At 40.7% G+C, this 14,838-nt stretch overlaps 1 protein-coding gene across 2 annotated transcripts in view; it reads left to right on the forward strand.

Annotated features, from left to right (window-relative positions):
- Positions 1-14,838, forward strand: part of BEND6 (BEN domain containing 6) — a 52,287-nt gene that overhangs the window by 19,494 nt on the left and 17,955 nt on the right. For both annotated transcript variants that reach the window (XM_033863699.2, XM_073810896.1), the window contains one exon: positions 6,134-6,311. In XM_033863699.2, the coding sequence (XP_033719590.1) occupies positions 6,134-6,311 (178 nt within the window). The remainder of the gene's footprint in view (positions 1-6,133; positions 6,312-14,838) is intronic.

A 14,838-nucleotide genomic window follows, 5' to 3' on the forward strand; every position in this document is an offset into this window, starting at 1 on the left:
ATTTATTAGTGCATTTCCCCCTCTTGTATTAATAGATTCTTCCCTTTAATTCTTTATTCAACTGAAGGAATAAAATTTCATGTTCTCTTTTTAATGTTAAACAAGTTGAATTAGAAATATATTCACAAGCCATTTTACCAGCTTCTATTGAAGTGTGGCCAATTATACATTGTCCAAACTTTCCTTGATATCCTGGGACATTAAAGATCAGCAAACTGGCAGAAAATATTTTTTTCCTCCCAAAACCACTGGAGAAATTGGAACACCTCTTCTAAAATTTATTGCTTTTTTTTTTTTTTTTTTTTGACTCCAGTTTGCAGCCCATCCTCATCACAGGTTTGGCCAGGGCCCCTTTCTTATTTGTATTTATTCATTTATTCCTTTTTGATCTGAATTCCCCACTCCCATTCTCCTCTTACACTTTGGACAAACTATCCACCTGTTTATCCTTTATTTTTTATTTGTGTGTCTTTGTAATACATGGAGTGCTTATGTGCATGTATTTTCATTTAATTTTTAAAATACATACTGTACATTCTCATGGTTTAAAATATATTTTACTCTCCTGGGATAGTGTCTGGAGGCACTGAGAACGGTCCAGCATCTGGCATGCCGCACACCCTAGGCTGCCCCACAACACGGCCTCTGACAAAACGAGGCTGTCCCGAACCCCTGGCAATAGAATTGTTTACTCTTAAACCCAGAAGGTTGGGAAAGCACCAAAATCTGCATGTGGAATGTGCCCAGGCCGACTTTGAGAAGTTGTTGCTGTGAGACCTAAAGTTCTTATGAGGTTTCCTGAAACGAAACATGTCAGCCAGGCCCATGGTGGGTCCGTGTCTGCTAAGCATGTCCATGACCGGTCATATATGCTTTCCTACGGAGGGGCAGAAAATTCTTGTGAAAGTGTTGAAGGCACAAGCACAGAGTCAGAAAGCTAAATTTAAGATGAAGTTTTGAGTAATAAAAAAATCAAAAGCCTAAAAATTATATATCTGTATATCTACATAGCGTGTCTGTGAAAAGTCTCCCACACAGCTGTCCCCACCAGCCCTGTTCCTGACTCCTGGCCCCCTACCACATGTAACCACATTTATGGCTTTCTTGTTTATCCTCCCAGTGTTTCTTTGTTCAAATAAAGCAAATATGAATATAGATATTCTTATCCCCTCTTTTGCACAAAAAGTAACTTACTAGATAGGCTGCTTTGTACATTGCTTTTTTACTTAATGTATTCTGACAATTTTTCCACTAGTATATAAAGGACTTTCTCTTTTGTACATCATCACCCACTGTCCCCTAGCATGCATGTGGCTTGTTTCCAATCTTTTTCTGTTTACAAATCATGCTGCACTGTACAACCTTATGGCTCCATCATTTCACACATCATTTAGTAGTACATTGGTATCATAATATATAGCTCAATCTGTTTGACTTTTCAATCAGCACTGTTTTTAACATCTATATTGCTATTATATATGATACGTTGTGTCTAACAAAGCATAGCATCATTTTACTTATCCTTTCCTCCAATGATGAAAACCTAGATTTCCTCCAGCATCTTGGTACTACAAACAATGACAAAATAAATGTCCGCATACATGTCCATTTAAGAAACAGCGTGAGAATGTCTCTGGAATAAACACTTAGAAGGGTGAGTAATGGCTTTCATATGACAATGAAATTGCTTTCCAGAATGTCCACATCAGTCCACATGCCCAGCAGCAGTGCATAAGGGATTCCATGTTGTGCTTCCCTGCCAACACTTAGCATGTATGTCCTTATTTCATATATTTGGCAATTGATGGGAGAAAATTATATCTTGTTTCAATTTGCTGGTGCAGGTTTTGGAGGGGGAGGGTTGTCCAGTGGTTCCTTGAGGGCAAAATAGTCACCTGCTCTAGCAGGCCAGTATGGTTTCTTTTGCAAATTGTGTTTCTCAAAAACTTAATAACTTTCCAGACTATTTCTTTCTGTTTGGTTTCATTGCAAGTAGCTACAGCCAGAGATCTTATTTGGTCATAAACAAGCCTGAAACCTCTCCTCTTTTATTACGGCTGCTCAGCCTCTTTTCTCTCCAACTTTTGGCAGTGACTTAATTGCTATATGAAACAAAAAGCTTGAAGATAATGCACTGAAGCTGAGGCTTGCTGTTGGGGTGGATTTCAGTGTCTGGCAGAGAACACTTAAAGAGAAGCTCTTGAGAAAGCCTTGAGTTCACAGGCTTTTTTTCTTATCTCTTACAATTTAGATGTAGACGTCATTCACTTTTTTCAAACCTTGAAGATTTAACATGACTGGACTCAGTTTAAATTGCATGCTACATTCTAAATGCAGATGGAAGGAGAAAGCCTTCCATTTCTGCAAACTAGCTAGCACTGACAAGAAATCACTGATACACACAGACATTCTTTTTCCAGTCTCAATAAGTACATGGTGTGCCTTCCAAGGCATTGCAGGCGACGGTTTTACCAAATGTGTCATCACCAAGGTCTAACAAGAGTCAACAATCTTCCAGCATGTTATACCTTTGCTCTTTTTGACCATAACCTGACCTCTAAGTAATTCAAACATATGTCAAGTTTTGGGTATCCAGCTTCTAGGTACCAAAATCTGCATTAGTTAAGATGCATGTTGTAAAGGCTGTAACAAAGACCCAAATATCACAGTGCCGTATAAAGATGGAAGTTTATTTCCCTTTCATATAATAGCAAGAGCAGTCCTAGTTGCTGTAGCAGTGCCAAAATGTTGAGGATCCCTCTTATCTTGTTCATTTACCTTCCTGAACACACAGCCTCTGTCTCTGGGTCAAGGTGACTACTCCAGCTCCCACCTGCATGCCTTCGTCTCTGCCAACAAAAATAGAATTCAGGCAGGAGAAGGCCAGCCCATTCCTCCTAAGGTCATGACCCAGTAGTGGTATACATTGTTTCTACTCTTATTTGATTGGCGGAAGCTTAGTCACATAGCCACACTGAGCTGTCCGGGAGTCTGGGAAATGTAATCTAGCTGACACCTATCTGCTGAGCTAAAAACCTATTACTGTAGAAGAATGGGAGAACAAATACCTGGTGATAGCCAGCAGTCTCTGCCACTGTTCATTTCTCTATTGAGTTTTTATAGTTTCTGTTGGGTTTCTTAGTCTATTCTGGTGGGTTCCTGTTCCATTCTTATTGATTGGCGCATATACCATATCTACTGTAGAAATTAGTTTCATGTGGTTTTAGATTTTGCAAATATCTTATCCCAATCTATTGTCTATTAACTTTGTCTTCCAATGATGCTTATAAATGGATTTATGCTTGATTTCATTTCTCTCTTGTGGGAAATTGCTGCAAGAACTAGACCATATATTCTATTTTTCCCAATTACTTGGCATAGAACTATGATCTCAATAGGCATCCTTCAGTTTTTTAAAATAAATATTTCGTTTCTATTTAACCAAATGCATCAGTTTTTTTATTAAAGATTTATATATCTAGTATGAGTACTTTAGCTACTTGCCAACATAGAACAATAGTAATTTTCATTACCATTATATATATTATATATGTCACACACAAGTGGAATAATGAAATATGTATACATACATAGATTTGTATACTTGTAAAATAAGGAGTGAGGTTGAATGTATACATTACTGATCATACAAAAATATAATTGTATTTTCTATAACTGATCTCATCTGGCTTTCAATTCTCCATCCCTGCTAGATAAGAAAAGGGGGAGGGGGGAAAGCTTGAACTTGTCCATTGACAGTGAATTACAGAGTGTTCTTTTTTTTTTAAATTTTATTTTTGGCTGCATTGGGTCTTCGTTGCTGCACACGGGCTTATCTCTGGTTGCTGGGAGAGGGGGCTACTCTTCGTCGCGGCACACGGGCTTCTCATGGCGGTGGCTTCTCTTGTTGCAGAGCACAGGCTAGGCGCATGGGCTTCAGTAGCTGTCGCTCGCGGGCTCTACAGCCCAGGCTCAGTAGTTGTGGCGCAGGGACTTAGTTGCTCTGCGGCATGTGGGATCTTCCCAGACCAGGGCTCGAACCCGTGTATCCTGCATTGGCAGGAGGATTCTTAACCACTGGGCCACCAGGGAAGCCCAGTTAGAGTGTTCTGGTGTTTAAAATCCCTTTGAGGTATTGGTATAGTTTCAGTCACTTCAGGGTTTAAGTCTCAATGGAGACTAGATTCTCACTCTCCTCCACTTCCTGTTTTTTTCCTGGGAAGTGTTTCAAGTTTTGAGGAGTCTTACGTATCATCCAGCATCTGGGGAAGGACTGCTGGTCTTCTGCCCAGGCTCTAAGTCTTCTGCGTGTTTCCTTAGTGTCCAGTACTGTTACTGCTGAGGCACAGCATTCCCTCCAGCTCCCAGGGGGTTCTGTTGGCACCATCTGCTGACGTTTGCTGTGCTGGGACCCGCTGCCATCTTCTGTAAGGTTTTGGCACCCTGTAGCCTCTCTGTTCACCAGTTCCCCCAGCACTTACCCAGTTCCTGACCGGGACACAGGGATCCTCTGGATTCTCCAGCTTCTTTGCATGAGCTCTGGGGAGTCTGGACATTGTCTCTGGTCCATTTGTTCAGACACCAATTTTGTCCATTTCTGATCCGTGGCCCAGAAGGCACCGTGTTGCCCTGGTGTTGCTGGACATGGGGCCCCTTTAGGGCATTTATGATGTGCTGAGAAGCACGGAGCTGGCCCTGCTGCCCTGGGACTGCCCCTCATTCATCTGGATGTTTCTATCATCTACCCTAACCCCGTTGATCCACCTCTCTTCCCCACAAAGGTCGGGGCAGGAAGAGCAGACACTGGAATCTGACTTTCTGTCCTTCCTGCTCCTCAGCCTGGCCCCAGGAGGTCTCTTCGCTTCCTATTCAGCAGGAACTTTCTTGATCTCTCTCTATTTTCAAAATTTTTATTGGAGTATAGTTGATTCACAATGTTGTGTTCTGGTGTACATGTGCCTTTATGTCTTCTAAAGTTTATTTTTTTATTTTTATTTTTTTGTGGTACGCGGGCCTCTCACTGCTGTGGCCTCTCCCGTTGCGGAGCAGAGGCTCCGGACGCACAGGCTCAGCGGCCATGGCTCACGGGTCCAGCCGCTCCGCTGCATGTGGGATCTTCCCGGACCGGGGCACGAACCTGTGTCCCCTGCATCGGCAGGCGGACTCCCAACCACTGTGCCACCACGGAAGCCCTAAAGTTTATTTTTATAAACATCATACTCCAGGCTTCTAGATTTGGATCTTTATAAATTTCCTTCTGTGCTCCAATTTTCCAGATTTGGATTAATGTAAAGGCCACCTTAGTAATTTGAGAAAATTCTTTTCTGCCTCAACAAAGCCTGGGTTTTACGACTCAAAGGCATACGTTTTCGGACTATTGTCCTGCTGTCCTTAAAAAATATTTTTGAAACTAAAAGGTAGACGTCAGTGCTTTGTTCTGGGTAAATCTTTCTCCTTTCTCTGATGCAATAAACCCCCAAATTAGCCTCATGGCATAGTCTCAACAAAGAGGCTGTGGATGAGGTGTCGGGAGAGAAATGGAGGACGTAGATGAGTTACAAAGATCTGAATGGTGGTCTGGTTGATTCTACTCTGTTATACTATTTTTCTACTTTGTGTTTTTCATTGAAGTTAGGCTGAAAGTCAGAATCCTGATTACTGTTTTTTGTTTTTGTTTTTGTTTGTTTTTTTCGCGGTACGCGGGCCTCTCACTGTTGTGGCCTCTCCCGTTGCGGAGCACAGTCTCCGGACGCACAGGCTCAGCGGCCATGGCTCACGGGCCCAGCCGCTCCGCTGCACAGGTCTCCGCTGTGGGACCTTCCCGGACCGGGGCACGAACCCGTGTCCCCTGCATCGGCAGGCGGACTCTCAACCACTGCGCCACCAGGGAAGCTCCTGATTACTGTTTTGAAAGAGACGTGTGTGTGTGTGTGAAACTTTGATGTCCTCTTTTATTCTGAGTTCCCCTGTATAGTGGAGGACCAAGCTGAGGCTAGATCACTCGCAAGGGCTCAGCTCCCCTCCTGGAAAAGCAGGAGCCTGTAGGTCTAATTAAGTCCCAGCAGCATCCAGAACACAGGATAAACCACGAGAGCTGCCTTGATGCTTTTGTTGTGCCTGCCTTGTATTTTAGAGAGACCCGTATTCGGGAAATGCCTTTCTGCCCGGTGAGAGCTCCAGTGAGGATGAAGACCCTCTAGCAGAATTGTCGAAGGAGGAATTGTGCACAAAAATAAGAGGCCTGAAACAAAAACTAACAAACATCCGGAAAGAAAACAGCCGCCTTCGACAGTCTTTGGTCATGCTTCAAGGTAAACTTAGAGAAAATTGACATTTTTAGATGAAAGGAAAAATACTTGATGAGGGAAAGTATTGAAATCAGCTGTCAAGAATGAAAAACTCAGTACCTTAGAGAAAAAAAATCAAAAACCACATTTTAAGAAAATCTATGATTACATTATTTAATATGGATGTACTCTACTGAAGCCTCTAGTTTATTGATAAAAAAATTTTAGATTATTCCTACAAAATACCAAATGTCATATTCATTTAATACTGTCCAACAAATATTTATTGAGTGTTTAATATAGGCTTAGAGAGAAAAGATCAGTAAGACAACAGATATGTCAAGGTGTTCATGATGTACTTATCTCATTCTCCTCTGCTAAGGAAAGCACTAGAAAATGGGGCCTGTTGTGATCTCTTATAGACTTACTGGAATTAAAGATTCCACATATTAAATTTCAGGTTTGGGGTTGGGAGCAGTGGTTTGGAAAATAATCACATTCCACTGAAGACATAAAGGGGAAAGACAGGCCCAAGAAAATTAAAAACAACCTGGAATAATGCCTTTTTGCAGAATCCTATATTGTGTTTAAGTGTTTTTTTTTTTTTAATTATGTTTTCCACTTGTAGTTAGGCATCATGCACTATTTTGTACAGCTGAATATTTGGCAATATATCCTATGTGGGGCAGCATTCTGTTATAAAACAGTAAATACACAGAGTATTTTAAAAATAAATCCCTCTGGCTTCTGTGTACAAAATGAGTACAAGGGGCACAGAAAGGAGAGTCGAGGAGAACCACTTTTGAAGGTATTACAGTCATTGGACTAACAGGATGGCAGCCTTGCCTAGGGCAATGGCTGTGGAAATAAAGAAGACAATTCCACAATATTTGGGGAGGCAGAAATTGTAGGAGACAGAACATTGTGGTGAGCTAGATTGACAGAGTAATGGCTCAGATGAGTTCCTACAGATATTGATTAAATTGAAGGCCTCCTAATTTTAAGTAGAAACAGGCACACATGAATGGAAATAAGATGTTTATTCCACCAACAAGCCATTCTCTCCTTATTTTTTACGCTTTAAATATTGCATCTTTATAATTGATGGTTTTTCCTGGTGAGGCTTTTGCAATTTTCGAAGAACAGATTGTTCTTATTTTTATACCATCTGTTCCAGAACGTAGAGTAAGATGAAAAGCTAGTTGATAAAGTTAGCATACATTGCTGGTTCAAGTATTGATCTTGAAGTCACCGACTTTGGTTTGAATCCCAACCCTGCTTACTAGCTGTAAGCCTTGGCCCTGTCACTGTCCTGCCCTCAGCCCCAGGTTCACTTTCCTCATCTACACAGTGGAGCCAATCTCTCATGTCCTTCTTGCCAAGATGATTAAATTAGATAATTGGAAGAAATGCTTTACCAGGGCCTGATACATGATAGGTGCTCAGTAATCATCACTATTGATTCTGTCTCTGTTTTTATTAACACCAGAACTTGACACGTGGACCCCCCCCCAAAAGAAAATTAGATCCATTTTTTTCATAAATTTAGATGAGAAAATTCTAAATGCAAGAGGAGCAAATCAGTTTCAATAGTATACGAAGGGGACTTCTCTGACAGTCCAGTGGTTAAGACTCCGTGCTTCCAGTTAAGGGGATGCGGGTTCCATCCCTGGTCAGGAACTAAGATCCCACATGCCACGCAGCACAGACAAAAAATAATATTAAAAATATAGTATATGAAAAGAATCATCACTATGAACAGTTTCTCTCTGTCCCTCACTCTGGAGTTGCTGTTTCATTTTCTCCTCTCTCTGCCAGCTTCCCACACCTTCCATATCCTCACTCTCAGCTGGTGCCTTTGCTTCATGGAGAACTTGGAGGATGTGAAAAGACTGTCAGCTCCCTGCACCTGTGCTTGTATTAACCTCCACTTCCTCTCCTGTCACCCATGAGTGACCTGTCCTCTTGTCCAGCCAAAGGCAGTATGTCCATCTATGCGTCCTCTTTCTGCTGATCAAGGACAGAGCTCCAGAGATCCTCCCCACTCTCTCTAATGAATCATCCCATTAGCATCAGACATACAATTATTTCTCCCATTAAAAAAACCAAACAAACCAAAAAAAACCCACCTTTCTCAGGCCATTTGCTTTTCTGCCTTCCACCCTGCTTCTCTCCTTCCCTTTGTAGGAAAACTCCTTACATGTTGACCCTATACATTGTTTTCAATTTTCCCCCTTTTATTCCCTTTGTATCCCACTTCAATTAGGTCCTTGTCATTCCATTGTAATGTCTCTTCTCATGATCACCAATGACCTCCATGTATTAGTTTCCTAGGGCTGCAATGATAAAGTATCACAGACTGGGTGGCTTAAACGGCAGAATTCCAAAATCAAGGTGTCAGCAGGGCCACGCTTCCTCTGATGGCGCTGGGGAAGGCCTCTCTCCTAGCTTCTGGTTGATCCTTGGCCTGAGGCAGCATTAAGACCAGTCTTCATGTGATGACCTCACTGTGGGCTTGTCTGTCTCTGTGTCCAGACTTCCCTCTTTTTATAAGGATGTCAGTCATTTTGGATTAAGGCCCACTCTAATGACCTCATTTTAACTTGATTACATCTATAAAGACCCTATTTCCAAATAAGGTCACATTCTAAGGTCCTGGGGCTTAGACTGCAACATTTCTTTTTGGGGGGACACAATTCAGCCCATAACATTTCATATTGCTAAGCCCGAAGGTCATTTCTCAAGGATCACATTAAGTGCCCTGTTACATCTGACACCTTGGCTACCTCTCCTTCCTTGGCTTCTAGGGCACCACATTCCTCCTCCACTGCTGAGCTTTCCGTCTCAGTTTATATGGCTGCCTCATTTCATCATCTTATCCTCTAAATATTTGATGATGCCCCAGGCTCAGTCCTTGGACTTCTTTCTTTTCTATCTGCTTTCACTCCATAGGGGATCATATCCAATTCTATGGTGCTAAATCCATCAATAACTATGACTTATCTCCAACCTGGACTTCTCCCTTTAGTTCCAGAGTCATGGGCTAACTGCGTATTGACAAGACTGGCAGGCATCTCAGACAAACACCACCACCCACGACCACATTCCCACTCTTCCCCTGCCACCTGCTCCTCTCTTTCTTCCTCGCCTCGGTTAATGCTAACTTCATTGTTCCAGTTTCTCAACTCAAAAACCACGATGCTGTCTTGTATTTCTGTATTTCTTTTACACCCTACACTCAGTCCATTGGCAAATCCTACTGGCTTCACCTTCAAAATATCTCTGGAATACAGTTCTTTGTACCACCCCCACTACAGCCACTCTGGTCCAAACCACCAGCATCTCCTACCCAGGTTATCATGGTGGCTTCCTCACTGGTGTTGCCACTTCTGCTCATGCTACTGTGTGGTCCACTCTCAACACAGCAGCAAGAACATCCTGCTAAATGTAGGCCAGCTCACGTCACTCCTCTCTGCAGACCCTTCCAGTGCACGTCTACCTCACGTGGGGTAAAACTGAAGTCGGTTTTATGATCTTTGAGTCCTTACATGATCCAGCCACCTCCCTTCCACATACCTTTCTGGCCTTGTTTTCTACTCTCTCCCCATCCTTCTCTGTGATCCAGCCACACCGGACCACTTGCTTTCCCTCCAAAGACATCAGACGTGACCTGACGTCGGCATCTCTGTACTGGCTGTTCCCTTGGCCTGGGATGTTCTTTCCCCAGATATCCACATAGTTTGCACCCTACGTACTTCAAATCTTCACTGTAAATTCATCTTTGCCCTGACCTCCTCCCTCCATCTAAACTTTCAACCTCTCTCCCCCTGCAACATTTTTTTATCCCTTCCCGTTTTGTTTCCTCTTTGGCACTTAAAAGTCTACATACTCTATTCTGTATTTAATATTGTCTGCCCCCCTGCATGCACACACACTAGTATGTACCCTTAGAAACCAAAGTAAAGTTGGCTATTGGTTAGACTTCAAGCAACAGGAAGAGTCAGGAACTGCCAACTGCCACTGCAGTATTCATGCATGCATTTCTTCTTTCAGTCAATATTTACAAGGTCCTCTGTATGTCAGGCACTGCTCTAAGTACCTAGGAAAACCCAGTGAACAAAACAAGGATCGCCACTCTCACAGAGCTCACATTCCAGTGAGGCAAGCAGTCAAAATCATGAAAAATAACAATTAAGTAAAATTAAGTAAATTATACAATATGTTAGCTAGTGATAAATGCTATGGAAAAAATAGGAGAGGTAAAGGAGGATGGGGATTTGAGGGAGAGGGGGTGTTTTACAGTTTAAAATATCATGGCCATAGTAGGCCTCCTTGTGAAGCTACAGTTGGGAACTAGGAAGATGTCAGAAAGTTGAAATTTAATGTATAATCCAAATAAGAAAGGGGTCTGAGAGGAGAGTGCAGAGTGGTTAGTTAACTTTTGCTCAGCAATATTCCTCTTTGAACTAAGAATCAGAGCTGTTTATCTGTCTATAAAGCCTGCTAACTAAGAAAAATAGCAGAATGTATATGCCATTCTAGACATTCAGAATGACAGACGTGTGTGTGCTCTACGTGCATGTGTTAAACATTTGAAACATATCTTGTGGACCACAACTGACCAGCACAATAAGATATAAAAGGAAAAAAGTGGTATGTCTATTGTGCAAAAGGGTATTAAATTATCACTATTTGTAAAGAATGAATGTATACCCAGGGAAAACAATGCCTCAGCCGAAAACTCCACTCTATTAACTAATGAGATTTCAGTAAAGAAGGAAAAATCAATTATGTTTTGCCCAGGTTCATTTAAATATAGTAGAAAGCTGTCAAAGTTTCAGAAATAGCCAAAGTAAAACCAGTGAATCACTGAAGTAGTAATTAGTAAAAGTTTATTGCACATCAAAAAGATACCACCAAAAGCAAAAAGGCTTATCTAAGCCATAACAGTGTGAAATTTCAGAACACCAGGAAGGGAAAATCTAGAAGCTTTCAGAGAGAACAAGCAATGTTATCCGCTAAGGAATGGGAGTCAGGTGACATCAGACTTTTCACCAGCAACACTGGAAGCTCTAAGATAATTGAGCAATGCCTTTAAAATTCTAAAGGGAAATGATTTAAACCTAGACTTCTATACCCAGTGAAACCATCAACCAAGTGTGAGGGCAGAATAATAATATTTTCATACTTATGAAGTCTCAATGTACTTCCTGTGCTTTCTTTTTCAAAAGCTAAGGGAGGGTGTGCTCCTTCAAAATGAGAGAGTGAATCTAGAAAGTCAATCAGAAAACAGGTAGTCCAGTACAGGAGAGGGACAGGATGTAGCCACAGAATAATAGTGACGGGACACTCCAGGGTGACAGGTCCACAGTAGCCTGGAAGCAGCTGGTCTAGAGGTGGACAGGTACAGGGGTTACAGGAGAGAGATCACTGAAAAAAAAAATGAAATTGATAGATGACATGATGTCATCTACCAAACATACTGCAAGGAGATTTTACACCTCTGGTAGGAAGTTTTGAGATGTTTAAGTCAGAGAAACAGTTAAATAATAATAAGCAAGCTTTTAAAAATGAGATCATTTTAACTCTAGGAAAAAAGTCATGTTTTAAAGGAAAGGAATTGAGAATTACATCACTATATAATGTAAGCACAGTATTTATTGAAGTAGCAGTTGTGTTACAACTATCCTGGGATGATGGAGAGAAGAAGAGTGTGTATGTGTTTGCACATGTGGGTACCGCGTGTGTGTGTTTCTGTGTGGCTGGGGGAGGAGTTGAAAGAGGGCTGCCTTGTCATGTTACGTAGTTGAAAGTCAATAAATAATTATATGAATCTGAAAAAATAAAAGAGTAGTTGTATATGCTTATTATTATTTAAGACTATGAAGGTAACTACCAGAGAAACAGGTAAGTGGATCAGAAGTTCTCCCTCTAGGAGTAGTAGGTAATCCAGGGTGGTGAGCGGTAGGGCAGAGGACTGCTATTTTTCATTATAAGCCTTATTGTATTTAAAAAATAATAAATGCCTAGTACATAATAGGTGCCCCAAATGTAATATCTACCATTTTTTTAAAAAAATCAGTAATTTCCTTATAGATCAGAAATTGCTGGTTTTATTCCTAAAAAAAATAATTAAAAAGAATCTACACATTAATTACAAATAACTATAAGATATCTACTAGTTACCCTAACAAGAAATGTGTATGATCTATGATGAAAAATTAAAAAGTCAATGGAGAAATACACAAATCTAAATAGAGAGACGTCAAATTCATAGATGAGAAGATGCCAATTCATCTCAAAATAACTCACAGTTTGACTAGAGTCCCAATCAAATGCCCATAATTGTTTTGTTTTGATTTTGATTTTTGTGGTAATTTGACAATAATTATATTAAAGTTAACCTGAAAGAATAAATAGGCAAAATCAATTAAGAACATTCTGAAAAAGAATCTGAGGGCCTAACTGTCAACATGAACTCATATAAAGTTCTGATAATTAAAAGCAACTTACTAGGATAAGAGCCAGCAGGTCGATGGAACAGAACACACATCCCTGGATAATACCTCCCATACAGGGAAGAAATGTCCTGGAGCCACTGTGGCACAGAGGACAAGAGCATGGGTTTACAGGGGCCAAGTCACTTGAGTTCAAATCCTGGCTCTGCCACCTACTAGCTGTGTAACTGAGTGTGAGATGAATGGAAATGATAAAAGTACTTCCCTGGGTGACATGTAAAGTATTCAGCGCAGAACCTGGTAAGGTGAGTGCCATATAGTGTCTGCTTATCACTGTAGGATGACCAGTGCAGTCACACCGGGCCCTGCTCCTAGGAAGGCCCCCATACTGGTTAAAAATACTGTCACCATATTAAAATTCTGAAGAAGCTTTGAACAAGGAGTCCTGCATTTTCCATTTGCAATGGGCCTGACAATTTACATAGCGAGTCCTGCAAGCCATTTAGGACAAGGATGAATTATTCAACAAATGGTGCTGGGAAAACTGATATTCCAATGTGGCGGGGAGGGGCAGGTTTAAGTTAGGTTCTCATTTCACACCATGTGGCGTACTAAAAACATAACTGTACAGTTTAAATTAAAACTCCATGTTCTGAATTTGAATGAGTACTGGTTTTGACACAAGATGAATTTTTATCTTTAAAAATTAATAATACGTATATTCTAATACTGTTCACCGAAGAGATCTAGAAACAAGAACCCAATAGCAAAGAGCACTCCCAGCACTTGGGTGTGGCCTTGAAATACCGTTCCCCACTAAAGGGAGCTGGGGTTCCCTGGAGAAACGGCTAATTCCAGAACTTGCACAGGAAATGGACAAGATTTGTCAGGAGCCTCAAACAGGAAATATAGATGAAAATCTTGTCCTACCAGAAAGCAAGGAGGTCAGCAAAGACCATGTGGATGTGTCAACTGGAAGAGATTCCCACTGGCTAAAGATCATTATTATTGGAGCATCAATAATAATGATCAGGGCAACTGGTTATCATGTATATTTACATGCATGACTTCATTCAAAAGAGAAAAAACTTAATGGTCATCTGAAAGAACCAACTCATTATTTTGAAAACTGGCAAATACAGACTGAAAAATCAAGCATTTATCCTGCCATTATTATATGAAATGAACCTCAGGGTAGCCAAATAGTTGATGAGAGAAAGTTTCCCTTGGTAGAATTCTAGCTAAATGAAGAATTAGGATATCACCATTTTGCAACCCCTGATGAATCTAGGCAGTGATCATCAGTGACCGCTAATATCGCAACAAAAGGTAACCATGCATTCAATGCCACCTGCTGGAAGTTAAAACACTGATCAAGCCTTTAGATCTAACTACAGGGAAGAATATGTTAAACACCCCCTTAGGGGTGCAATCAGCAGAATCCAGACTGTGGGAAACCCTGCAGGACAAAGGACCCAGTTTCTTCAACTAATAAACTGCAAGGAAAAAACTAGGAGATGAAAAGGAAACCTATAGTTTGTAAAAGAGACAGCAACTAATTGCAATGTATGGACTTTATTTGGATTCTGATTCAAACAAGCTAAAGACAAGAACAAAAATGAGACAGTCAGAGAAATTTGAACACTTGCTAGTTTGGTTTTTTTTTTAAATGATATTTGAGAACTATTGCTAAGTATTTCTGGCTGTGACAATGGTGTTATGGTTATATATATATATAAAACCATATATTATATATATATATATTTAAATTTCTTACCTTTGGAGATATACACGGAAATATTTACAGATAAAATGAAATGATGCCTGTGATTTGCTTGAAATAATTTTGGAGGTGGGAAGAAAGTGGGTGGGGATACAGGTGGAACAAGATTGGCCATGAGTTGGAAACTAGGGCATGGGGTACATGGGAGTTTACTATTTTGTGTGTGTGTTTAAATTTTTACATTAAAAGTTAGAAAAAAATATATCCGGGGAGAAAAAAAACTTACTTGTGAAAAGATGTTTAAACTGTATGAAATATATGAGTGAATATTTAACTGATCTGAATGACTTGCTAAGTGTAAAGTAAATGA

This window comes from Tursiops truncatus, chromosome 10, assembly GCF_011762595.2.
Source record: "Tursiops truncatus isolate mTurTru1 chromosome 10, mTurTru1.mat.Y, whole genome shotgun sequence".
NCBI lineage: Eukaryota > Metazoa > Chordata > Mammalia > Artiodactyla > Delphinidae > Tursiops > Tursiops truncatus.